At 47.5% G+C, this 27,193-nt stretch overlaps 1 protein-coding gene across 2 annotated transcripts in view; it reads right to left on the reverse strand.

Annotated features, from left to right (window-relative positions):
• The window catches only part of PIGL (phosphatidylinositol glycan anchor biosynthesis class L), a 450,063-nt gene that overhangs the window by 343,387 nt on the left and 79,483 nt on the right, over window positions 1-27,193 (reverse strand). The window contains exon 3 of one of the 2 annotated variants that reach the window (XM_078679986.1): window positions 19,197-19,334. The exons of the other annotated variant lie outside the window; for it this stretch is intronic. Coding sequence (XP_078536112.1) covers window positions 19,304-19,334 — 31 coding nt within the window. The 3' untranslated portion in view covers window positions 19,197-19,303. Of the gene's footprint in view, window positions 1-19,196; window positions 19,335-27,193 lie in introns of those variants that run through there. 2 annotated transcript variants of the gene reach the window in all.

Below are 27,193 nucleotides of genomic sequence, written 5' to 3' on the forward strand. Positions count from 1 at the left end.
ACCAGCGAGCTTCATGGTAGACTTAACCCATCTAGCAATGGAGGTGGAAGAAACAGGTTTGAAAGGTTTCACAAAGGAAACTAAGAGTTGATTTGCGTCATTGGGGCGCAGGAGAGACATCCTAGCGTCATATTCTTTCATGCAAGCAACCACACAAAGTTTAGGTAAGGTGTCAAAACGAGGATAGAAGATAAAATCTGACATCGTTTTGGTTCTTCTAAGTAATTCGAACTTGACACCAAACATATCATAACATCTATTTGAAATGTCTAAGCTTCTGATGTCAGAAACCCTCCTACAGGAAATTAAGCACAAGAGTGTAGCAAGCTTAAAGGAGAGAAACTTTCTATTAAGGGAAGAATTATCTGGCCAGGAACAAAAAAGGTCTAAAATGCACTTGACATCCCAAAGGGTCTGGTATTTAGGTCTAGGGGGTCTCCTTAGTCTTATACTCTTGAGGACCCTACAAATGATAGGATTTTTATCTACCGATTTACCGTTGATAGGAGCGTGACCAGCGGAGATTGCGGATCTGAAGCAGTTAATAGAGCGATAGGAAAGGCCTCTGTCAAATTGTTCGACCAGAAAATTAACGATATTCACGACAGGAGTCTCCACGGGATCCAGACTCCTTTCCAGGCACCAATGAAACCATTTCTTCCAAATGTTGTTGTATCTAAGGTGTGTCCCAGGTGCCCAAGATTCTCCGAGAAGAGAGAGAGCTGTCGACGAAAGTCCAGACAGCTCGTTAGATTGCCTGACACTTTCCAGGCAAGAAGGTTCAAATTCCCCTCGAGAATAAGACGGTGATCTTCCCCGTCTGCGTTTGAGACCAGGCCTGGAGAGGCTGGGATCAGAAAGGGAATGTCGCATGCTAGTTCCAGGGCTGTCGGGAACCAGGCTTGGGACGGCCAAAAGGGAGTTATCAGGATCAGGGAGCATTGATCCGATCTGACCTTCTGAAGGACTCTCTCAATCATGGCGAAAGGAGGAAAGGCATAACCCAGGAAGTGGGACCAGGGTTGGAGAAACGCGTTCACAGCAAGAGCGCCCGGGTCTGGCATCCAACTGAAGTAGTTGGGAAGTTGGAAGGTGAGCCTGCTGGCGAATAGATCCACGTCTATGGGACCCCAAAAGTGGGAGAGGGAATTGAAGACGTTCACGTCGAGTTTCCAGTCCGAGAAGTCTATAAGGAATCTCGAATTCCAGTCCGCTGAAATGTTCGATTTCCCGGGGAGATATTCCGCCCTGAGGGAGATTTTGTGTTCCAGACAGAACATCCAAAGTCTCCTGGCAAGGTTGGAGAGATCCGCAGATCTCGTCCCTCCAAGGCGATTGATATAGGCCACAGCGGAAACGTTGTCCATCTTCAGAACAACGGACCTCCCTTGGATGGAGTGTTTGAAGCTCATAAGAGCGTATAAGCCAGCCGTCAATTCCAGAAAATTTATGTGTTGGGAGGATTCCGATAGGGTCCAAACCCCACCGGTGTCCTGGTCCCCCAAACGAGCACCCCAGCCATGAAGACTGGCGTCTGATTCTAGGACAAAATCCGGGGATGAGCCGAAGATAGCTTTGCCGTTCCAGGCATCTAAGTTCTCCAGCCACCAAAAAAGCTCTGTTCTCGCATCCGGATCCAGAGAGACAAGGTCCCCATACCACAGACCTGAATTGAGGGCTTTCCTTTTTATTCTCTGAAGTGCGCGGTAGTTCAGAGGGCCGGGAAAAATGGCCTGGATGGACGAGGAAAGGAGCCCAAGTAGTCTGGCTAGTTCGCGAAGAGTCAAAGACTCTTGTTTCAGAACAGACCTGATCTCCTTCCGGATCTTGGCAATCTTCTTGGCCGGAAGAAGGAGAAGACATTTCGTGGTGTCTAGAGTGAAGCCGAGGAATTCTATAGTTCTGCAGGGAGAGAGCATGGATTTGTCTCTGTTGATGATGAACCCAAGGCTCTCTATCAGGTTCATGGAGGTTTCTAGGTCTCTTAGGAGGTCTGAACGGGATTGGGAAATGATAAGAATGTCGTCCAAGTAAATGATGAGGCGGATACCCCTCTCTCTTAGAATTGTAACGACACACTTCATGATCTTGGTAAAGCACCAAGGGGCAGAAGAGAGGCCGAAGGGAAGAGCTTGGAACTGGTAGAGATGTTCCTTCCAAGCAAATTGAAGGAAGGGTTGATGTTCCTTGTACATGGGAATCGTGAAGTAAGCGTCCTTCAGGTCTAACTTGGCCATCCAGTCCCCTTCCAGAAGGAGATCCCTCAGGAGGTGGATACCCTCCATTTTGAAATGGCGATAAACTAGGAATTTGTTGACTTCTCGAAGGTTTATTACGGGTCTCCAACCCTTGTCCTTTTTCTGAACGAGAAACAGTGTGCTTATGAACCTTGCATCGGACCAGGGAACCTCCACTATTGCGTCTTTTTTGAGCATGGAAGCGATTTCTTCCTCCACGATCTTTTCTTGATCTTCTGAGAGGACAAAGGGGTGGGGTAGGTGTGACTGGAGGGGAATCTGTAAGAAGTCTATCTTGAAGCCCATGACGGTTTCTAAAACCCATGGGTCTTGGGTAATTGAATCCCAAACATGATAAAACTGTTTTAGCCTGCCCCCTACTATGGGAGGGATAGAAGAAGAAGGAGTAGTACTTACTTGTAGAGTTGGAGGTGTTGGGAGCGCCTCGACCTCTTGAACCACGGTTTCTCGGGCCTCTTCCTCTTTGGGGGAAGAAGGGTTGTCTAGGGGGGTAGAAGCCCCTTCCTGTTCCTCTGAAGGATGAGTAGGGTCGTTGGTTGCCTCGGCCGGAAGAGCGACCCCTTCTACCGGCCTGGCCAAAAAGGTTGGTGTTGAAGACCCGTCTCAGGTTGTTCTGGGCTCTATCAAGGGCAGTAAAGGTGGATACGTATTTGCCAATCTCTTTGATTATGTCCTCTCCGAAAAGGAGGCCTTTGGGGTTCTGGGAGGGTTCCTTCTCCGCCATGTCACCTAATTTGGGGTTGATTTTGTTCAGGATGGATCTCCTCCTCTCAATGTTCAAACTAGAATTGGCGTTGCCAAGGAGAACGATGGCCCTTTGGCTCCAACCTCGAACGAGGTCGACGTTCAAGGGGGTAGAGGAGAGGTGGGATTGTTCAGCCATATCTAGGATTCTAACCAAGGGTCCTAGGACGTCTAAGAGTCGGTCTTGGCAGCCCTTGAGGGCCCTCTCCAAACCTTTTCTAGGGTCACGTCCTAATTTAAATAGGAATTTAATGAGGCTAGGGTCTAGGTTCGGAGTTTGACAGACTCTGTCATCAATGGTAGGTCTGGGGGATTCAGACCTCATTGTGTTTCTGGTGTTTCTATCCAGAAGGTTTCTCAACCAGCGTGCAACAAATTTGGAAACATGATCCTGCGGGAACCATTTAGAGCTGTTGGGGTGAGAGATGTTTAGGGGGGGAAACATTTCCTCTCCAATAGGGTTTAAAATAATATTTTTTGGAGTAGGTTCCGGATCGAATTGGGAGTTGAGATCATGTTGGACCTCATCCAGGTCAAAGACGAACTCGTCTGAAGGGTCTTTGGAGGAGTTGTCGTCCAAGGAGGAGGGAGGGGAGTCAAGACCAACATTTCTATTTGTTTGATTAGCACTATTCCAAAGTGTGCCGCGAGGGGCACCATACACATTTGTGCCGCCATGGGCACCGGTCAAAGGAGTGTCCCGAGGGACATCAGGTTCAAGTGGGGCGCGGTGGCCTCCCATCCAAAGTGAGGTGCTAGGACCTCCTATGCTTTGAAAGGCGCTAGGGCCTGTAGTGCTTTCGCAATGTTTGGTCTTTTTGGGTCTCTTACCGTGTAAGGGGAGATCCTGGGGGTCGCCCGGTCTTTTAGAGAGCATGACATCTCTGAGGGAGGACATCATGCAAGACTTAATTTCTTGTTGCAGAAATTTTTTAAGCGAATCGTCAATGGGGGCAGGTGAGCTAGCAGTGGCGTCATCAGAATCCATGTCAGACATGGTGTGGTGATGAAAGATTATTAACAGGTAAGATAATAATCAAATCCCCTTTTACTCCTCTTTTTTTTTTTTTTTTATTGGGTTTTTTTTAATTTTTTTTTATGAGGTTAAGACTCAGGCTACTCCCCCTTTTTTTTTATTTTTTTTTATAGGTAATTATCCCAGGCTGAAAGGGTAAAGGGGTATAATTATAGTGAGTAGAATAATTAATATGAGGTAATGGGAAAAGTTAAGGTTTAAGGTTTATAAAGGCTACAGCAAAGTATTGATGAAATGAAGGGACGCTTATTGTAAAGAAAGCGTGTTTAGAAATATCCCGAGATAAATCAGGGAGATGAGCGCGGTGGTCGTAAGTCTCCGGCGGCTGAAGCAGAGCAACTGACAAGCTAATTCAGTCGTGCTCGAGCTCAGCCGCCGGAGGAAAGGAAAGTGGCTTGGAAGGGGAGGCACGCAACGCGGGTGTTGCGAGCGTGCTTTCCTCTAAGCCAAAAAGGCAGGAAATGGAGCGAAATCACAGGCGCGCCTCCGCTGAATGAAACGGAGCTTGAAACGCGCGTCGGAAAGTCGGAAGGACGGTATGAAGGGGAGCGCGGTCGCGCGTTTTATAGGGGAAAAGGGGGGTGGACAACCATAAATTGGAAGTCCATTGGTAGGGAGGGTGGGATGGGAGGGGGGGAGCCTGCGCCACCCACCACCATTAAGATCTGTGCTGAGACACGGAGTTAGAGGAAAAACATAGCGAGGTTACTAGAAAACGCTGAAAACAGGTTTTAAACGCTGAAAATAGGTCTCAAATAGGCACAAAAGTACCTGGGTTAAAAGGGTAGTACAATACAATGAAATCAAAGCGACATAGAGATATAGAGTTTAACAAAAATACAAGTCTAGGCTTAAAATCAAGGAGCAAGTAATAGTAGTGACTTATCTGCTGGCGAGCCGCTTTTAAAAGAGGCAGATCATCTCCTAGATACATCCTTTGTTATGACTCTAGAACTTTATCCTTTGTGATGTAGTGTGGCTGTGTGAGTTGCTATTAAAGGATAAATGCATAATGTAGCCTCCGGTCTTGTAATGAAATTTGAAGTTGACCATCAACCTGTTTTTTCATGTCTGTTCCGCATTTAAGGGAAAATCCTAGGTAGCCTACATTGAGTGTCTAGAGTGCAAGCCCTTGCAATAGTCAGGGTTTCTAGAAAGGACGGATCTATGAGACGTATTAGTAAATCCACTGTTTATGTAAAAGAGTACATTTAGCTAATGTGAAGTTCCCAAAAATGTGGCTTGCACCGAACCTTGCCTGGCCTACAATTGACACCCCCATGTTATAGGAATCCTTATCATACATGATGCTGCATATAGTACCAAAAACAATCTCCTCAATTGTTCTAAATATTGCCTTCTTGTTTATTTCTATCGTCTTACACACCTCTCTTCCTCATCCCTGTGGTATCGTCTACCTTCAACATACAGCTCTGTATCTGGGTGTCCAACATATGTTAAGGATGGCCAGACCCATACCAGATTTTCAGAACACTACATAAGATACATTTACATTTGGTGGGTCTAAAATGATCTAATCTACATAGCAAGTGTTTGTCCCTGTTCTAAATGCACTCTGATGTAGTATCTGTGAGAAGTTAACCTGGCATTTGATGTCCACTAGTTCTAGTGGGCACCTTGTACCAGTCTAATCGACCCTTATTGATGGTGTTTGTAAAGTCAACCTTATAGAAAGCTATCTTAGTGGTAGCATGAACCAGCAGTCTTCAGGCTAAGACTTCAGTAGGCGAGTTAAGCAAGTTGTTTTACCATATATAATCCCTTGAATACCAAATGAAAGGACACCACACAAGGTATATATCAAATATATATGTATTTAATCTAAACACAACCCCTCTGCACTCTTTATGAGGTCAGAGGTAAAAATACAATACAAGTCACACAGTTAATATACGATAAGTTGCACAGTATACGTTATGCCCTAGGGGCCTCACAAACCATATACTAAGAAAGTGGTATAAGTACCACGTGAGAGTTAGAAAGCAGGCGTAGGGCCTGTAGAATCACTGGGGCTACACTAAACGACCAAAGGTTAGGAAGTAAAAGACCCATGGGAGCCGCGTGCAGTTTCTAAACACAGGCGCGGGTACCCATTGACTTTGTATGGAGTTCGTAAAAGTTACAGTTTAAGGACACTTCCGGATGGACTGGGACGGAACCCTTTTACACTTAGACACTAGGAGGGCCAATACCCTCGAGACTACCAGAGTACTTGTGTTACCTCACCCACGGAAGCCGGGTGCATAGGTGTCTTTTGATGTCGGGTTTCGTCTACGTTTTCTATGGAGAGCTGCAAAGAAGTGCTGCAGGCGACCAGAGGAAAAGTGTCCGGGTGGATCCAAGGGTGGATCGGAGATTTGAAAAACCTGAAAGCAGAGGGGACAGAGTCTGGGTCACGAGCCAGTGACCAGGAAGGAACCAGGAAGGAACCAGGCGATGTAGGGTGCTTGAAGGTGAAGAAGGTGAGTTTGTCTGTTCAGCCACGAGGTCCAGGAGGCATCGACGATGACCAGGAGCTGGATTCGAGCTGTCCCACGATGGATCTAGATGACTGCAGTGTCGGTATCCGGATTGGTCCCAACAAGCCTTGGCAACCGCAACCCACGCAGGATGTCGAGATTAGCTCTGTTGCAGACCAGCAAGGTCTGTGGCGGTTCTCCTTTTTAGGGAAGCTGGAGCCAGCCTGGAGTAACCAGGATCGCAAGTTAGATTCAAGATGGTGTCTTCAGGGGGCTCACTAGCCAACGGGCAAGGAGCCGGGAAGACGCATCGAGCACAAATGTAAAGGCGGGGCCCACGGGACACTCGCGGAGTGTGGGGGCCTGAGCTTCGGTTCAAATGATGCTCGGGGCTGGGGCTTCTCGTACCCCAATACACAACTTATTGAGCTTTAGGAAGGGAGTGCAGGTAGCAAAATGTAGGATGTCTAAGATGTCCGGTCCCACGTCTCTCGTGTCCGCCACGGGTCACAGCTTTGCTGTGGATGTGGATCGGGGTCAGGGAAGTCTGGAAGTCCAGTTCTTGATTCACAAAGTCTTCTTGTTCCGACGGGAGCCTTGAAACTGCAGACCGGCAGTTGCTGTTGGTGCCTGTTTGAACAGGGTGGTCACTCCTTGATCACAGGGGAGATGTCTTCCGACTTCTAGTCAGAATAGAATGTCGAAGGTCCAAGAGTTCTGTATCAAAGTTTCGTTCCAGGATAATCTAAATTCCTGGGGACACAGCTCCTATACTTATACTAAGGATGGGGGCTGGATTACCTGACTAGGTCACTCCTATGGGTGGATCTGAGAAGGGAGTGGTTACACCCCTTTCCCTTTGTCCAGTTTCGCGCCAGAGCTGGGGCTGGAGTGCCCCAGCAGCTGGTTTGAACCGGGCTATGCATGGAGCACCTTGTGTGCCCCAGGTAGTGTCTAGATGCATTCACTGAATGCAGCCCTCCTGCCCCAATACACAAAACTCCTGTCTGGGGAGGAGCTGGCACCTCCCTGGACAGGAAACCTACTGTCCAGGCCGCCCTTGCTGGAGTTTCCCCTAGCAACAGGAGGCCAGACTCGTGTCTGTGGCAGCAGCATTCATTTTGTGATGCTGAGGCTCTGTTTAACTTTAACCGGGTAAAGCAGTAACTTACATGTCTTTTCCCTCTAGAAGGGTGGTATGCTACCCCTGTCGCCAGAATTGGCGGGGGACCTGGGGACGGGGACGGGTAGTGTTCCAAAGTGTTTGACACCTTACACGACATGTTTTGATAAAGCCAAACCAACGTTAGCATTAACCACGAGGATTATAATGCACTTGAGAGTATATGGTATGGCTATATCATAGAACAGCTATAAGGAGATGGTTCCGAAAGCTGCAGAGGGGCTGAGCTCATGCTAGGGCACCCTCTCACATAAAACCAAGCACTCTGCCTCCAGGATTGTCGAGGCCTACCATAGGAGTGGCTTATAGGTGTATATGTGTCTATATGTAAGGGTAGATACAGGTATACTATATCTAAGTAAGGGGTGATTACACCACCTTACCCAGGCTGTGTGAACAGACCTGTGGTGTCAGTTTGGAAGGCAAACCAGGGGTGGCACAATACATGCTGCAGCCCCTGGTAGCCTAGGGTGCACCTATGCCCTGGTTACCTAGGGTACACTATACAGGGGCTCACATGGGTGACCCAGTAACAAATCTGGTATGTACCTAAAGTACATGGAGTCCATTTTATAGGGAAAGCAGATAGTCTGGGGCCCTGAATAGCAGGGTCCCAGGCCAACTAAGTCAAAAACAAGCAAAACACCAGGAAAAAAGTTGGGGTAACCATATAGTCAGATTCCACCTTCCTACAGTATCCCCAGTCCAGGGCTAGTCTAGTGAATACAGGCATACACATTGCTTAGTAAACTATCTACTATGCTGTGTGCAAAGGTGGGAAATGTGGGGAGAGGGTGATAGGCTGCTGTCATAGAGGAATTCCACTGAACAGCACCACTGTTGGCAGACTTGGGTCCGAATTGGATAGAAAGCTTGAACAAGCATTAATATTGTCATTTCTCTTTTGTACCTTGATCCGATGTGTGTTTAATATGCAACAAGAAGGATGATGAATTGGTGGATGCTAACTGTACTCATAAATAATTTTAAAATGTGCTATATGCACATAGCACTTAATTGGAAGACATTTTTTTAAATGTCAAATAAATCCCTCTTCACAACTGTTTATCTTGCTATAACCATAAAAACCAAAGCACATTGCAGGAAGCTTTCACAATTCCAAATGTGAAAAATGTCTCCTTAGTTTTCTGCCCCGGCTTTGTTTCTTTTGATGTGAACACTTTCCTCGCTTAACAGTGAAACCTGGCTCTGCTGAGTAACAGAAAGGGTGAAAGGCATGAGACAAGAGACGAAGAGAGATGAGGCAGAGAGATAGGTGAGGCAGGGAGAGATGTAAAGTTTAGAGATCAGGATGGAGGCCTCGATAAAGAATGGTACACAGGGCTATAAAGAGAAACAAAGCATTGCCAGAGGTACAGAGGTGTGCACGGTTTTACAGAGAGGTAGAGGTAGAGCGAAGGAAATGTAGAGAGGAGGTATGAGTGGAACAAAACAGTGGGTGAATTAGAAAGAAACAGGCAGAGAGTAGTGGAGGTAGACAGGGACAGAGGTGACGACGTGTGAAAAGTATAGAGAGAGCTATGAGGTAGTGAGGGGCAACATAAGAAAAGGTATAAAAAAATCGGCCATATTAAGAGAGAAGAAAAGCAGTACAAAACGAAAGCAATTCATGAATACTTGAAACACAGTGATGTTCCATAAGCTTTAACCCAATCAGAGATGGAGACACCCAAATGCATTGCAGCCAGGCACAACCAACAATCACTTTTGAACACCTGGAATGTTGGCATGTCATCATCAGAAGGTTACCATGTCAAAGCAGTCTCAGCCTGCCTGAGACTGGCTCAGTATAAGATGACAGAAACAGAGTGGTGAATGGTGGAAAGATATGTGTAAAAGAAAAGAGGGGAAGCAGAGAGAAAGACGCGGTATAGAATGCGAAGTGAAACTTATACAGCAGTAGAAAGAGAGCGGGCGAGAGAGAAAGTTGTGTTTACATGGAGTAAGTAGTGCTTTATCTGTCTCTATTCTCTACCATTACATACTTGTATGACTTTATCTCTGCCTATTCTATATACTTCCCCCATACCCCTTTTTTACCTCTCCCTACCATGTCCCTCTAGCCTCTTTCTGTTCCACCTCCCTCTACCCTGCTACCTCTAACCCTCTGTCTTCTATTCTTACCTCTAGCACATAACTTACCTCACTTTATCCGTCTCGTACTCGGCAGAGATCGTAGCACATCTCAGGCCACAGAAACTACTGCTATAGGGTGGCAAAAAGGAAGAGGGGTAAATTACATTTCTATGAGTCCACCAAATCCTCAGACCGGTGTTTTGAGTCTCATTGTTACAGCGACTGCAACAGCTGATTTGTGGGGTCTATTTGGGACTGTGAATATCCGGACACGACACAGACAATTTCAACTCTTGTATGCACCTGCCATTTTAGGATATTCTTTAAGTGTCTAGAATAACACCCGAGAATTTCCAGAAATAAGAGGAACGAGCTGGTTATGTCCCGGATTCCACATTTGACATTGTCGCAAATCACAAAAACGTTTCTATATCAAAAGTAAAAAAATGTAAACTTTGCCAATCCATATGTTGCTGAAAACACGCGTTTACCCTTTTTGTAAAAGCACACATATATGGCAAATAAGCTACCTGAAGGGTAGAGAGATATGCAGTGATTTGTCCAGGATCAAAGAACGGAGGTCGAGGAGGAAAGCCAATAACAGGACACTCCTCTCCTAGTTCCACCTTCTCCACAAGGGCGGTTCCATTCTCCCCCTTACCCACATTCCGCCCAGTTTGTGTGAATAAAGAGCTTGTTTGGAATTCTACAGCTGCATATTAAAACATAGGCTAATGATTAACAAAACGTACCCAGGCATTCCGCAAGTGGGAGCTCCTCCCAGCCTCTCGCACCTTTTCAGCTTGCAGCCCTATATCAAGTCCTGCTGTGCCAGTCCAGACAGAGGCGTCCCCGCATCTCTTCTTACAGCGGAGGCAGGATCCAGTCTAATAAATATCATTCAATCGCTCACACAGGGAGGGCGACTGGACAGAGTTTTTTTATATCACTTGCAGAGACTGAAAGAGTTGTTGTCCCCCCTTTCACCACAATCCTTTCGTGGTGAAAAGAAAGGAAATGAATTATGTGGGGAAAGTTGAGCCCTGTGCAAATGCTTTATAGCACAGTCCGAGTATAAGGAATCGCATGCCAACGTATGTGTGGGTGGGAGGGGGGCGGGTGGAGAGGGCGCTTGGGGAACTGATGGTGGTAGACGAGCAGATTAGCCAATAATTAGAAGACAAACATACTAACAAAATAGCTGTAACTGTGCGCATTGCCATATCTGAAAACCTTTCAAAGGCTGGTAATAGCATAACTGATGATTCTAGCACCTGCTTTCCATTTGTGAAAGGTATCAACCAAAATATCCCTAGAAACTCAAATAACAGCCACCATACCAAAGAGTCCTAGAGACGTACACTGGAGGGCATTCGGATGTTAACCCACTGCCTCCCCATCGAGTGAAAATAGAATACACCTATGAAACTTTGTACCTAATGTCCCACTTCTGGGACTTTCAGCTCTGAATAGCCGAAGAGCCAGGTCTTGAGAGCCTTCCTGAAGGTGTTGAGGAGGGGGCGCGTCTGATGTCTGCCAGGAGCTCGTTCCAGGTCTTGGCCGCAATGTGGGAGAAGGATCTTACGCCTGTTCTTGCTCTATGGATGCACAGGGTTTCGGCGAGTGCGAGGTTGGAGGATCGGAGGTTTCTTTTGGGTACATGGAAGTTGATTCTGTCGTTGAGGTATTTGGGTCCGGTGTTGTGTAGACATGTGTGTGAGGATCTTGAAGGTGACTTTTCTCCACGGGGAGCCAGTGGAGCCTTCGTAGGTGTTGGCTGATGTGTTCGTGTCGGGGGATGGCAAGGAAGAGTCTGGTGGTGGTATTCTGTATCGTCTGGAGCTTGCAGAGGGAACTCTTGAAAATGAGCTCACAAGGAGAGGGACCCAGTGAACAAACGCAAGAAGAAACAAAAGGTGCGGAACAGAGGGAGGCCAGGTGTGAACTGGAATGCTGCGAGAGAACCCTCTAACTCGCTAGTTGCCAGGCAATGATCTGCAGTGCTTACTTCCTTAAATTGGCATTAAATATACTGGGGTTACCCTGTGTCCCTCAGAATCTGGGTATGCAGTTATTAGCTACAAACAGTTATGTCAGGTGAACAAAATCTTCTCAAAGAGGAATTGTAAAATAATGTTTTTTATTAAACCTTTAATACTAAAAGGGCCTATAAACGATCCCTCAAGTATGTGTGAAACTTCTCCTACTCAAAAAACACAAATCTTTAAAGACAAATGTTTTACAAAAACCATTGACACAACAAAACCATTAACTTGTTTTAAATACATTATTGTTCATATATCAAAACATGTACATCTAACGCTTTTGATATTTATCTTTTCAATGGCTGCCCAGAGAACACAAAGAACAATATATCACATTCACATATACATAGTGAAAATTACAAATCTCCTGGAGATCACATACACAAACATGAGAGCTTGGAACTACAAATAATCAAAATGTCCCAAAAATGTTTTGTTCGGTTTATCCTTATATCTTCTTTACATAATTTCAAGGATAGCTGACATAGGACATAACGTAATTTCGTCTACGTTTCGACCCTGTGATCAAGTGTTATTCACTATACATCATAGTGGGTCTTCCTCAGGACTAAAACAGACCAAAAGACATCCTTCAATGTTTTCAAAGACGCATATAGCGTGTCCAAAACGGTATTAGTTATGTAAAATGACATCCCAGACCCCACCAAGGTTCACTCGATGTGGGGGATGTGGTTATTATTACTCTCTTTCAATTGTAGTCCTCTTGGCCCAATCGAAAAACTTCATTTAAAATGAACAGCAGCAGCTCCTGTCTTGTCTGCTGTCTTCCTGCGCAGGTCTTCTTTCTTTCAATACATTATTTAAACTATCCATTCATTGCAGGAGTGAAAACACCTGTTGAGTCTGTGTACTCTGACTGTTGTCATCTGCAAAGTGGAAACAAACAGGAACCCACCCAAACTTTGGCTGCGTGGAAGGATCACCCGACAGAAGGCTGGAAGTATGTGCCCACGCTTTCAGAATTGGGATGGGAGTTGAGTGGTCCTTGACAGACTATTCAATAGAAAATTCCAGCAGTGGCGACCATCAACATTTTAAAAAGATATAATACAGACACTGGGATTGTATAGCGTCTGGAGAGCATGAATTCAAAAACGCTTTGAAGAGATAAGCAGCAGTTTGCTTGTATAGAGCATGTTACGTAGGCTGTGCTGCTCCAAATAACATCAATCTACTGCTGCTTCTAAATGCGCAGAAAACCAAAGAATCAACACAAACTGCTGGTTCCTGATGACAGCAGAAGGGTTTTCAAGATACTGAAGTGGAATATTAACCAAGTAAGAACGGTGCCAGAACTTACATATTCACTCACTTATCAATCAACACATTCCTCCAGTGAGTTAAATGCTTGCGCTTGAGAGATCTGTATGTAACCTTCATGTCACTCTAGCATTAACTAAACATGTTTTGTGAGTGATGAAACCTTGTGCTAACCTGCCCAACTGAATATGTTCTGGATGGAATGAAAAACTGCCCTAGTGGCAGGAATTTTACCCAATACTTTTTTCTTCAGGAGACCAAGGTTGTTGCTGGTCCATAGGATCAAGAAGGAAAAGAGTGGGGGGTGCTTGTTTGCCTACTTAGCCACCAAACTCTGGAATGCCCTCCTAGTAGAGCTCAGAATGAACGAGTCAGAACTTAGTTTTAGGAAATACTCAAAGACCTTTCTCTTTTAGTCAATCTTTTTTCTTTTCTTTTTTTCTCTTTTAGGGATGTCCACTGCTTCCTGTGGCAGACGTGTTCTTCCGGGCGCTGGGACGACCGTTGGGTAGTTATGCGTTCTACAAATTCGCCAGAATACAAGAGAATATATCCATATGATAAATGAAATCGGTCTATGTAACTAATATGGTTCCTTGTGTGGTTTTGAGTTCACATTTATAATGGCTTCCCTCATAGTCAAGAATAAGGTTCTGGTATTCTGTGCCACCAAAAAGACTTCCAGGAGTGCATATGAAGACTTATAAAATTTGGTGAAGATATCATTGTACTGTTTCACTTCTATTAGCTTTTCCTTTAACAGAGGGGCTCCTGAAATATCTTTTTGTTTCTGTTCCTAAGTAGGGCACTGATATATAGTATGATATCTGTCCTGTATTTGACAGAGACAGTTCCAAATACATGTTTTACTGATATGAGGGAATATTGTTCCGTGTTATTTCTCAGGGAAGGTGTAGTTAACTTTAAACATCCATGATTTCTCCTCTCTTCTGAACAGTAAATGATCTTGGATGCTTTGTATCTTGGCTTGTAGTGAGTTGTAATGCTTGTAGAAAGTAGTGGTTCCAATGGATTTCTTATAGTAAGATGGTATGGTGATCCGTGGTGCAGGCCTGGAGCGCAGTGTCCTACTTTGTTCTTATTGCTTGCATTTAATTGGAAGGTACAGTTGTCATTTTCTGTGGAAAGCTCTGTGGATGATGCACAATATGAGCTCTGCCATCCTTTCACCATCTGCTGCATAAATGTCGAGAACCATCCTTACAGTTCCAGTATAAACACACAAACTATTCGATATGCAATCTCCCAAATGTCTTGGCAAGGCACTTGCATTGTAAACACAGTCACACTTTGCACTCTACTGTGCACCATTTTGTGTCAATCCCAAAGACAAGAACTGCCAGATTTGGGGACACCTTATTTAACTTGTGTAGCAGCAAAAATCTGAAATTCTTTACCAATTCAGCTTCATACTGAATCTGATCTCTTGCATTATTTAAAGACATATATACATATTTAATAAAGAGCTCCTTGTTTCATTTTGTCTTCTTCCGGAAGCGTGACAAACTTGCCTTGATTCGTGCACGTTACACTTGTGATCTTTCCATTTCAATCCTTATCAAACTTAAGCTTTTGCTTTGCCACATTATTGGTTATAGCTCTCTGTAAACTAAACAGTTTTCAGCTTAACTGAAATAGGTTTGATCAATGGTGTCTGTCCTTATTACTTGAGAGCAGAGACGATTTGGCCAGTATTGCGTTATGCAAGTGATTTGACATACACCATAGCCCCAGATTGAACTTTGACAGGCCCCACATGTTTAATTTTGCCCCTTCTGCACTGCTATTTGTATGGATCGAAGATAATTCTTGGGTTGCCACGGCCCTCAGATTGCTGTCCTCCAGGGAATCTGTGTCTTCTGGACAGGAACTGCCACCTCTGCTGGTATATCTAATGCATATCAGTCATACTCATTACCGACGAAAATAGACTTTGGACGACATACCTGCCTAGGTTTTGTCGTGGTCTAGCACGCATTTCTAATTAGTCCCACACACTATCTAGGTCTGTAAAAAAAAGAAACAAAAGTTTTGCTCACCATGAACAACTCTGAGATTTGCCTGGTAGATCAACATATACTAATACTGAGCGAACAGATCTTCTGATTAATGGCCTAAAAAACTAGCGTAGTTCTGTAACTCTCTGGGAAGATCATCATTTTAATGTCCTCAAAGCGGCAGCACCTACCATTCTCATAGGTTGAAGAATAACAAGACTGTTGCAGAAGGTGAACAGTCTTTCTTTGATTGATCACAGCAACGCACCAAGCTATTCAAAGTAGAAGGATTGGTTTGGGGAACAAAAATGCCCTCTGAGCTCTTTCTGTCTTGAAGAAGGATGAGAGTCCTGGGCTGCGTCTTCTAACTATTATTCTAAATTTAGCTCTGCTGACAAGCGCTCATCCTCACAGGAAAACTAGGAATTTAAAATTACTTTTCCTTGACCAGGCCATGCATCCTCCACTTGTATGTATGTGTGTGTTTTTAGGTCGAGCAGGGTCTGCTCGAGACCTATTGCTGTCCGTTTCTGGGAATGTAGACACGAGTCGGACACGCGCTTTTCCAGTCTCAGTTTTGACCACGGGAGCGCGCCTCTGACACGCGCTTGCGCAGACGCACACACAGCCCCTGCTTTCGCTTGGCTTGCATGCAAACATGGCGCACACACACACACACCCAGCCCCCACCCCCTGCACACACACACACACAGGCGCGCGCACACATACACACGCTGTCGCCCCCCCAAACCCCCTGCACACACACACACATACAGACACGCACACACAGACAAGCACGCATACACCCGCCGCAGCCCCCTACCCCCCCTGCACACACACACACAGACACACACCCCCGCCCCCCCCTTACAACTAAGCCCCACTCACCGCATCGCCGCCACTCCTGACTTCGGCAGCCACCGCGGGGCTCTCCCTCAGGCATGGGAGCCCCGCCCACGTCACCAATGCTGCTCTCTGGCACTCCGTGGATGCGGGCTTCACGCAGAAGGCGGAAGTCCCGCCCCACGACCGGCTTCACGCTGCCGAACTTCCAGTTGCTAGGTTTTGTTTTTGGATTTCCTCTAACGGGGATTGGACTTGATGTCTCGTCTTCCAAATGCTACTTTTTCTGTCATGGTTTCACTCTGCTGCTCAGGAAGTTGCTTTGTCGCACTCCAACACCTCCTCCTGCCGGGCTCTGGTGCCCTTCGTGGTCTGTGGGTTAACAACCCGCAGTCGATTCGTCGGGTGTGGCTCTCTTTAATCAACCACAAGATAGAGCTACCCTGCAACCGTGCCTCTACGCCAGTCTTCGGACTCATGCCTAATCAAGGTGCCTGTTTTCACTCAGCTGTCCGTGAGCCCCAGCTCTGCTCAACTCGCAGGAAAATAAATTACATGCATCCCCAGACACATGTAAATAAAAAAATAGACATTTCTAATTTGTAGCTGCTGCCTTCAAACTCTGTCGCTGAGCTTGAGAAGGGCCCGCAGCTGGGTCGTCACGTGTGGCTCTTTAATAAACCGCGAGAGAGTGACCGCAGCAGCCGCGCCTCCCCATGTGTCTTTGGACTCATGCCTAATGAAGACGCCTGTTTTCACTCCGTTGTCATTCAGCCCACAGCGCGGCTTGTTTCCTCTTGTAACGTATCGTTTGCTACCTCTTGTATTTTGTTTGCTCTGGATACATGCACATTTGCCACTATTGCCTTATGTAACGTAACGTTTGCTTTTGTAACATGCTGACTTGTAATTTTTCCTCATGTTTCACTACTATTGTGAAGCGCTCTGACACCTTCGGGTAAAGTCCGCGCTATAAAAAACGCATAAAATAAATAAATAAATTAAATAATACCCCTCCCATTGTTCCTTAACAGACTGGATGTCCCTACCGCGAGGGTGCCCACTGGTCGCCCCTTGCACGGGACAGGAGTACTACCCCAAGCCCCCCACTGCTCCTGTCCCGGCACAGGAGCTTGAGGTGGAGTCTGTCAGACCCGCCCCACTCCAGCGGTGGCTCCATCCAGATGTGCACGGCAGTAGTCCACAGCTGCAGGCCTGTGCCCTGCCTCTGGTGCCTCCTGGGGGGTGAGGCTCTGATGGGGCTGGGGCGCACTGGCAGAGGAAATATCGCGAGGCGACTTCCTGGGGGCGATGCTGAGGCTGACGATTAGGCGCCCGGGTAAAGCAAAGCCGGAAGGGCGGAAGGGCACTCCTCTGTTTAGGTTTGTTTCAGATTACAGCCCATGTTTTGATGCTTCTCAGCCTCCCAAGTACATTGCCAATAAGGTGAGGAGAAACCTGGAAAGATGGACAGGAAGCTCGGTGTGCAAGTGCACCTACTGCTGAGAGCTGCGGCAGACTCACCCAGCGGCCCCTCATTCCAAGGTATAAAACGAGGAAAGAGGTCCGCGGAGCTGGGAAGCGCCTCTCTGAGAACACTATTTAATGCAGGCGTCTAAATCCATAACAATGGGAAGCAAGCAGGCTGCCGACTGAAAATTTTACAAAGTACGCTGAGCTGCTTTAAGGCCACGAGGCTGAGCTCCCAGACAGTCCTTTCTCTCTAGCCTCTTAAAAAAATCACCCTACCTGATAAACATATACTTTCAAATTCCTTACCTCAAAATTCCCCAATGAAGTAAAGTCTTTCGTTTAAATTTTTTTTTTTACACAACACAAACTTTCCACCACCTTTCTTATAAAGTGGTCGTATTATAATAGCACACCATCTGACCAGACCCATTACAAATCGTACTAATTATTAATTTTCTGACCATCATTAACAAACAGACTGATAGACTGCCTCCTTAAATTAGATAGGTGGCTTACTAAAGCACTGTCCTTGCTTGCTACCAACAAGCATTGCCATAGCCAGTAGGACTCGCATTAGGAAAGTGTAAGCTATTGGCTTTGTGAATAACAATGCTATTAATTTATATATTTTCAAAGCCAACACATATTTAAAAAATTTGTCATTTACAATACCAATAGCTCACACTTTCCTAATGCGAGACCTATTGCTTTGCAAATGCTTGTTTTATAGCGCAAACCTAGCAGCCAAAAGGCAGAGGAGCACTGTACAGGGTAAAAAGTTGTGGTACAGCCAACAAGTAATCGTGGGGAAGCTGAAAATGGACTATTACTTTGTTGTCATTTCATTTTTACAGATGTGCGTCTTCAGCTCTTTTCTAAATGTTCGGACAGTCCTAATGAAAAATAGCATGTTATTCTAGATCCTAAGTGTGTAAATGGAGAAGGTTTGTTGCCTTTGTTTTTTAGGTCTCGCCGGGCGTTGCAGCACAATGCGCTGTCGCTCAGCGAGAGATTTTTTGGATGAGGGGTTTTCAGAAAAGGACTCGAAGCCCCACACATCATTTCCATTGGCTGGCGTCACCGTTTTTTATAAACGGTAGCCTGCCACGGCAAATGAGGGTTTTAAAAAAAAAAATATATATTTTTATTCGTTTTTGCATATTTATAGCATAACTTTTGTAAGCATACACAATACATTTTGCACAATATCTTCCCGCTAGAAAAAGTTTCCAATACAATGAAGTCACAAACACACAGTATTCTAACAGTTGAGGTCAGACTTTTCACAGCTCGTCGTGCTTTCATGGGCTTATTCTGAATCTGAACTATCATCCTCATTATCGGATGGTGGGTCGCAGATATTGCCTCTGTAGGTATTCCATGCCCCCAGATTTTCTTCAATTTTTTGGGCAACCCCAGCTGCTGAACACCGCCCTTTCCGTGAACATGGCCACATCCATATCCCCCCGAAATGAGGGTTTTTTGTTGACGCTCTTTCGCCTCCGATCCGGACTGCGTTGCCTGCTTTGCTGCTGTCGCAAAGCACTTTCTTATCTTTATGGGGCCATCTGTTTCTAATTCGAAACACATGGCCCCATAAAGAGAAGAGATCGATGTTTTTTTTTTTTTTTTTAAAGGAGCTTGGGGGAGGGGGCAAAGCGAGAGACGTGCAGAAGAGCGGCCTTGCCGATACGGACAGAACCTCTTCTTTTAGGACTCACTCACCATTAAGACGATCCCTTCCTTCCTTCCTTCCTTGGCCTCTTCTTACTGTGTGTGCGCACCAGAACGGCAAGCCACTTCCGGGTAGACGGAGACGCGCATCGCGACGGTGCACAAACGGAGCTAGGCGAGCTGACTGAAGTTATAACATAAACTGGCAACAGAAACAGAAAAGGCTTTCTCAGTAATACAGCTCCTTTCTCACATGATGCACGTTTTAATCATGGCAGCACTGATGTGCGATTTTTCTGTTTTACATATTTAATAGAAAATTTAGAAATACAAAAAACAATTATGGCATTTCTTTTGCGTAGCGAGTTCGTGTCAGTAATAAAACAGTTTGCAAAAAAGTCTGGTACTTGTAGTTCCTTATAATGTCCATATAATAAAACGTCTCTACCCGAACGGCGTAAATTGTGTCACCAGAGGCCGGAAGTCGTTGAGTTTTCGGCCGCGGTGCGGAGCAGCAACAGAAGATCGCGGAGTATCTTGCATTAATCTTCAGTACCGAGAAGGACAAGTAAGAACCCCAGAAAGAGTCACAGGCTTTGTAGAGGATGGGAGCATGGTACCGGTACACCCCGGAGGCCTTGGGGTGGAGAGAAACTCAGAGGACAGAATCGGTCAAAGGAGAGATGGAGTAGTTTCTTACCTGTAACTCCAGTTCTGTAGTAGGGGTATCTCTGTTATAGTCATAATCTAGGGAATAGTCCCGCTCATGTGCGGGGACCCCGGAGCAATCAAAAATAATCTCTTAAGCAGTCTTCTGTGCAGTCCTGCATAGACACTTAAGAGAGAATTAAAGACAAATAATGCAGCCTATACCTGTAAGGCTACACTGTCCAGTACTTCAACTAGAAATGCAAAGGATATTCCACCAACATCATATCCAACACAGCCTGCCAAGTTTCACCCAAAGAGAAACTTCCCTCTCCACAAAATCCTTGGAATGATAGAGAGGAAGGGATGGACAGACAAGCCCCCCATAGGCTGCCATTATGTGGCTTAAAAAGGGATACCGTGCCTTTAAGGAAACTTTCCAGAACTCTCGGTATCCCAGAATGCACGGCAACTCCCTCCACTTTCAGTTCTTTTTGGAGGTGTATAAAGATAGACCTGTAGCATTCAATACTTCATCATTTTCTCCACCAGGGAGGAGGTCGGGCGCTTATGACTATTACAGAGATACCCCTACTACAGAACTCCTTCTGTAGTAGGGGATCTCTGTGTATAGTCCTAATCTAGTGAATAGAATGGCAAGCCCATCCCTACAACCAAATCGGCGGTGGAGGAAAAAGACAACACCACTACTGTGCAAACAGATTGCGTTACGAAGCCTGCCCAACCTGAGCATCTGCTCTGGCATCAGAGTCCAGACAGTAGTGCTTCGCAAAGGTATGGACCCACTTCCACTGGCAGCCCTGCAGATGTCTGCAATGGGAACATTACGGAGCAAAGCTGGTGTAGCCGCTTTGCCCCTGGTGAATTGAGCCTTAGGCTTACCCCCTAAGGTCTTATTAGCCTTTTGATAACACAACTGGATACAGGACACAATCCACCGAGAGATGGACTGTTTAGAGGTAGCAAGACCAGTCCGGACCTACCCATATTTGATAAACAATTGGTCTGACCTACGAATATCCTTGGTTTTATCCAGATAGAATTTCAACACCCTTCTGACATCCAGGGAATGGAGAGACCTTTCCGCTGGAGTGGAAGGATTCTGAAAAAACGTAGGTAAAGTTATAATCTGGTTAACATGAAAATCAGAAATCACCTTAGGAAGGAACTTAGGGTGAGTACGCATCACAACCTTAGCAGCATGAAACACAGTATAAGGTTCCTGGCAACACAATGCCTGAATTTCACTCACCCTGCGGGCCGATGTAATGGCCACGAGGTACGCCGCCTTCCAGGACAGGTGCTGCAGAGAAGCCTTATGGATAGGTTCAAAACGCTCCTTCATCAACCTGGACAGCACCACATTCAGCTCCCACGAAGGCGAAGGAAGCCGAACAGGAGGAAACACTTTCTTCAAGCCTTCCAAAAAATCCATTATCACACGAATCTGGAAAAAGGATGTCTGAGAAGGGCATTTCCTGTAGGCAGTCAGCGCAGCGAGATGAACCTTAATAGAATGGAAATTAAGGCCAGACTGCGCCAAATGCAAAAGATATGGAAGGATGACATCTTCCTTGCATGTGGTCGGATCAAAGTTCTTGGAAGTGCACCAGATGCAGAACCTCTTCCACTTGTAAGCATAGGAAGTCCTAGTGGAAGGGCGCTTAGCTTCCTTCAGTATGTCCATACAATCTTCAGGAAGATTCAAATGGCCATATTGCACTATCTCAGGAGCCATGCCGCCAAACTCAAAGACGAGAGGTTGGGGTGCACCATCTGCCCCCCGAACTTCGTGAGAAGGTCCGGCCGGCACGGCAGCCGTATGTGAGGAAGGAGAGACCGGTGAAGCAGGTCCGTGAACCACCACTGTCTGGTCCATTCCGGAGCAATGAGGATCATCCGTGCCCTGGATTGGGACAGCTTGATGAGCACCACCGGAATCAGGGGAATGGGCGGAAAAGCGTACAGAAAACTGTTCGACCAGTTGATCCATAACGCATTTCCCAGAGACCCCTGCTGGTAATACCTGGATGCGAAGTCTCGGCATTTGCTGTTGTCGGCGGTGGCAAACAGATCCACGTCTGGAGTGCCCCACCTGGCGAAGGCGTCTTAGAGTACTTCGTCGTTTATGACCCACTCGTGGTTTTCCTGGATCAGTCTGCTGAGTGCATCCGCCTGAGCATTCTGCACACCTGGCAGATGGGAAGCCATGATTGTCAGTCCTCTGGCTAGCAGCCAGTGCCAGATCGCCTGCGCTTCCTGTGACAGTGTGCGCGATCTCGAGCCCCCCTGCTTGTTGAGGTAATACATCGTGGTCGTATTGTCCGTCTGTACAAGCAGAGAATTGGTCTGGAAGGACAGATGAGAGGCCTTCAGTGCCAAGTGAACAGCTCTGAGTTCCAGGAAATTGATGTGGTACTTGGACTCCGTCGGGGACCACGTTCCTTGGATCTGTAACTGTTCGGAATGCGCTCCCCAGCCGTGGAGAGAAGCATCCGTCACGATGTCCTTGTGGAACGGAACCCCCTTGAGGAGGTTCTCTGCTGAACACCACCATTTCAGGGACTGCTGAGCATGCATAGACAGTCGTATCCTGTCGTCCCAGTTCCCTCGCCTCTGGTCCCACTGATCCTCCAGACATTCCTGCAGCGGCCGCATGTGTAGGCGTGCATGCAGAGTGAGGAAGATACAAAAGGCCATCGACCCCAGTAGAGAAGACACCGTCCTCACTGTTGTAGGTGGAACAGCCATGAGAGCCTGAGCCTTCCGATAAGCGTCTCTCCTCCGAAGGAGACACGCTTGCTGACAGTGTATTGATGGAGGCTCCCAAGTACTGTAGGCACTGAACTGGAGTCGGGACAGACTTGGACATGTTTATGTGCAACCCCAGCTGAGTCAACAGAACGGCTGTCCTGTTGAATGAAGGGAATGAATGAATGAAGGGAGTCTTTTACTGCGCAACTTAGCCCAAGGGCATCAAGGCGCAAGCGTAATTGCGCTTCCTGGAAGGTGGAGGTTTTGATCAACCAATCATCCAGGTAAGGGTAAACAAACACCTTGTTCTTTCTCAGGTGTGCCGCCACTACTGCCATGCACTTTGAAAAAGTCCTGTCGCAGACTTCAGTCCAAACGGGAGTATGGTGTATTGGTAGTGATTGGTGCCGACTTGGAAGCGCAGGAACTTCCGGTGTTTCCGTGCAATGGGCACATGGAAGTACGCATCCTGCAGATCTATCGCGCAAAGCCAGTCTCCCCTTTGCAGTTGAGGGAAAATCAAGTACAAAGACAGCATGTGAATCTTTTCCCTGCGAATCCACTTGTTTGCTTGTCGCAAATCCAGAATGGGCCTGAACTCGTTCTTATCTTTCTTGCGTACCAGAAAGAAGCGGGAGTAAAGACCCTTTCCCCTTTGAGACAGAGGGACGTCTTCTATCGCCCTTTTTCTTAACAGGGTATCTGCCTCCGCCTGTAGCTCGCGCAGTTGGAACTGCGAGCAAACCGGTGGAATCGCTGGAGGCGGGCTGAGAAAACGAAGTCTGTATCCATTGCAAACAATATTCAGCACCCACTTGTCCCGAGTAATTTTTCTCCACTCTGCCAAGTAATTTTGAATGCTTCCCCCACCGGAGCGGGAAACGGAAGAGGGGGAAGTAGCACCTCAGGGCTTAGACCCGGCCGGGCCCTTCTTCACGGAGGAGGACTGCTGACCACCTCTGCCCCTCTGGCGCTTTTGGAGTGGCCGCCGCTGGTACTGCTGCTGCTGCTGTTGCTGCTGCTGTCCAGCCTGCCGACCTTGCCCTCTGCCCTGCGCACCATAACGCCTCTGGAACGGGCGTAAGGTCTTCCTCTGTTCCTTCGGCTTCTCCAACCCGACAGCTGTCAGGGTTTCAGCCTCCGCCTTCATGCGGGCCATCTCCTCATCCGCATGTTTGCCGAACAGGGTCGCTCCTGAAAACGGCAGGTTGGCGACCCTCTGCTGCGCCTCTGGCTTCAGTGATGTAAGACGCAGCCAGGCGTGGCGCCGCAGGTTGATACCATGGCAGTACTCGTGGGCTGCCAAGAGCGAGGAATCCGCAGCTTATCACCTGGTTAGAGACCATCATCCCCTCGTTAATGATCTCTTGGAAATCCTCCCTTTTATCCCTGGAAAGGTGTTCCAGGAACTGCTGCAGGGACTCCTAGGAACTGCTGCAGGGACTCCCATAAGGCCCGGTCGTAACGGCCCAACAGCGCTGAGGCACTCGCGGCCTTCATAGAAGTGGAGGCCGTTCCACAGACTTTCCTGCCGGCCGAGTCCATCAAGCGACTCTCCTTGTCAGGAGGCACTGTCGACGACGGGGCAGTGGTGTGTTGTTTTCTCGCCGCCGTCACTATCACCGAGTCGGGTACAGTGTCCGAACGAAGGAACACCAGGTCTGAGTCCGGGGCCCTGTATTTCTTTTGCAGCCTGAAAGGTTCCGCTTTTGTAGAGGCAGGGGTGAGGAAGAGCTCCATGGCAGGTTCTTCCAGCTCTGGCACCAAGGGCAACAATGGGCGAGACAGTTGTTTCTTGTGCAGTGTCTCAAAGATGACTGAAGTCGATGGCGTGGGCACCGTGAGTGTAATGCCCAGTTTTGCCGCCCCACGTAACAACACCTCTTGGAAGGAGACAAAGTCATCTACTGGAGACACCCTCGTCCGAGGGGAGTCCGACAATGTAGGTGAATAATCCCGGGCACTGGACGAGTCCGTGTGGCGGGACCTGCATCTGTCCCTCCTGTGGTGCCGTCTGGACCGTGTGGAAGAACGACGGTCACTACTGGATCTGTCCCTCCGCCTGGAGCGAGATCTTGACCTCCGTGGCCTTGGTCTGTCCACAGGCCGTAACGGAGGGAGCTGTGGCTGGGGCGGGAGCCTAGGACGTGGCAGCCCCGTAGGTGGTGTCGGGAGATGAGGCAAAGAGAGAGACCTTGGCGGCAGAGGAGGAGGATGCTTATGAGGAGGGGGAGGAGGCGGAGGATTACGTGGAGGAGGGTCCTTGGGCAACGGGGCGTAGGCGTCCTGGGTCGGGAGGGCTAAAAGGTCTGGGAGTACTCCGAGCCCAGAGACTCTACCACTCTCCTTCTTTTCTGCGCCGGCCTTGATGGGGGTGGCCGACCTCGTTGACGAGCGACGGCGCCGCCGCGACCGTGGGCTCGTTAAAGCCGAGGAAAGGATGACTGCAGAGCCCTGGGACTCCGTCCTGGTCTTAGAACGCCCCCTGGGCGTCGATTTTCTCCTTCTCGACGCTGACCTCCTCTTCGGCGTCGATCGTCTTCTCGACGTCGATGATCTTCTTCTCGACGTCGATGGTCTCCTTCGTCGAAGATCTTCGTCTCGACGACGAACGTCGAGTAGACGCTGAAAGGCGGTGTCGCCTCGACGGCGAGCGCCGGTGCCTTTCAGACCCTTCCCGACGTCGATGGCGTCTCGACAACGCAGCGGTCCTCGACGTCGGCCTCGTCCGAGGTCTCGATGTCACTCCCCTCGACGTCGACGTCGCTTCGAACCAGAGCCCTGGGGAGACGGGGAGCAGACGGTGGTCATTCCTCTCGACGCCGACGTCGAGGCTATCGACGTAGACGTAGACCTGAGTCGTTTTCTGGCCTTTTCTTTCCTGGGGAGCCCCCCAGAGGCCAAAGTACGGGCAGAGGAAGAGGCCTCTCCATGCCCAGATCCACCTTGACCTTGCTGTCTTCCTTGCTCCTGTCCACGGAGCTGAGTCTTCTCCCTGTCCTTCAGAGTCCTGTTGGAGAACTGCTGGCAGATCTCACAATCCACAGGGACATGAGACAAAGGGAGACAGAGCATACACACCCTGTGTGGATCAGATTTGGCCTTCTTCCTGGCACACTCAGGGCATTTGTCAAATAAGGAAGGCATATCTGACAAAAGAGTTGCCACACTCACCAGAAAACTCCAGCTAAAGGAAGAAGGAACAAAAACACGTCGAGTGAAACACTAAAACTTGAAAACTGCAAAAAAAATTAGACATTAGCGCTCTAGTGTTCATTAGAACATTGTGGGAAACTGCAGTTGATTATTAGGGAAATAAATTACAGACTGCTGTTGGGAGTATATGTTTTTATCTTCATGTTAATGTTTTACTGAAATAGATGAGGAGATTTGAGAACTTATAGTAAATATGCTCTATTTTATCTTTCTAGAGTACTGACCATAATTTCTATGCCTAAAAGAACCCCCCTGTAGTAATGACCATCTTTTGCGTGGTGTACCCACAGATGTTGTTGCCTTGGCTGTTTTTGCTGGCTGTATAATTCTGTCCACCATAGCCTTCTAACCAGTGATAAAGTGCCTGTGCTTCTCCTTTCAGAATGATAAAATGTGTATACTACTAACTGGTACATTAAACTTACATGTAAGTCCCAATTATATGGTACAAATTGTCCCTAGGGCCTGTAGGTTAACTCCTTGTGTGCGACGGATGGCCGGGGCCGTCCGATGCCACAGTGGCCATGTGCGCTGGTGCTTCCCTGTGGGCCGCCCTTCGTGTCATCCCCACCAGGGATGGCAGCGGAAGTGGTTCCGCTGTCCCCCCAAACCCCACGTCACATTGGCGTCATTCGATGTTGTCCAATGCGCTGGAAACCATTTCTTTTCAGCGCATTGGGGGAGACAGGTACGTTTTCCCCTGGGAGTGAGGGGGTTTGTACCAAATGTTACAATGAGACATTGGTGGAAAGGAAAACTCATTTCTTTCCCCCAATGTCTCATTGGAACATTCCTGCTTCACGACCGCACATGGGGTCGCGATCGTGTAGCAGGAATGCCCACTAGACACCAGGAATTTGTTTTAGGCAATTTCTGAAATGGCTGGGAGCGGACCCCTTAGGGAAGGATCGCTCCCCTTTGGGGAGCAATTATGTTGACCGTTTCTGCCCCCCTTGGAGGCAGATTGGTTTGTGTTTTTTTCTTCTTTTATTACACATTAATACACAGGTATTTAAAAAAAAATGTATATTGGGGAGCGGCCCCTTTGGCAGGGGTTACTCCCCTTCATGTGGGTGATTATTTTGGATGTTTCTGCTCCCCCTTGCGGGTAGATCGGCCATACGTTTTTAGGTCCATCTGCCCCCAATTGGGGCAAAAGCCACTAGACACCAGTGTTTTTTTCAATGTGGTTGTTAGGGAGCAGGCCCATGGGCAAGGGTCACTCCACTTTATGGGGTGATTATTTTGGCCATTTCTGCCCCCCCCTGAGGGCAGATCGGCCTTATGTTTTTAGGCCGATCTGCTCTCAAGTGGAGCAGAAGTCACTAGACACCAGGGATGGCTCAATGTTGTTGTTGGGTCGCTCCCCTTTTAGGGGGTGGTTACTTTGGTCGGTTCTGACCCTCTTGTTGGCAAATAGGC

Source organism: Lissotriton helveticus, chromosome 3_1, assembly GCF_964261635.1.
Source record: "Lissotriton helveticus chromosome 3_1, aLisHel1.1, whole genome shotgun sequence".
Lineage (NCBI taxonomy): Eukaryota > Metazoa > Chordata > Amphibia > Caudata > Salamandridae > Lissotriton > Lissotriton helveticus.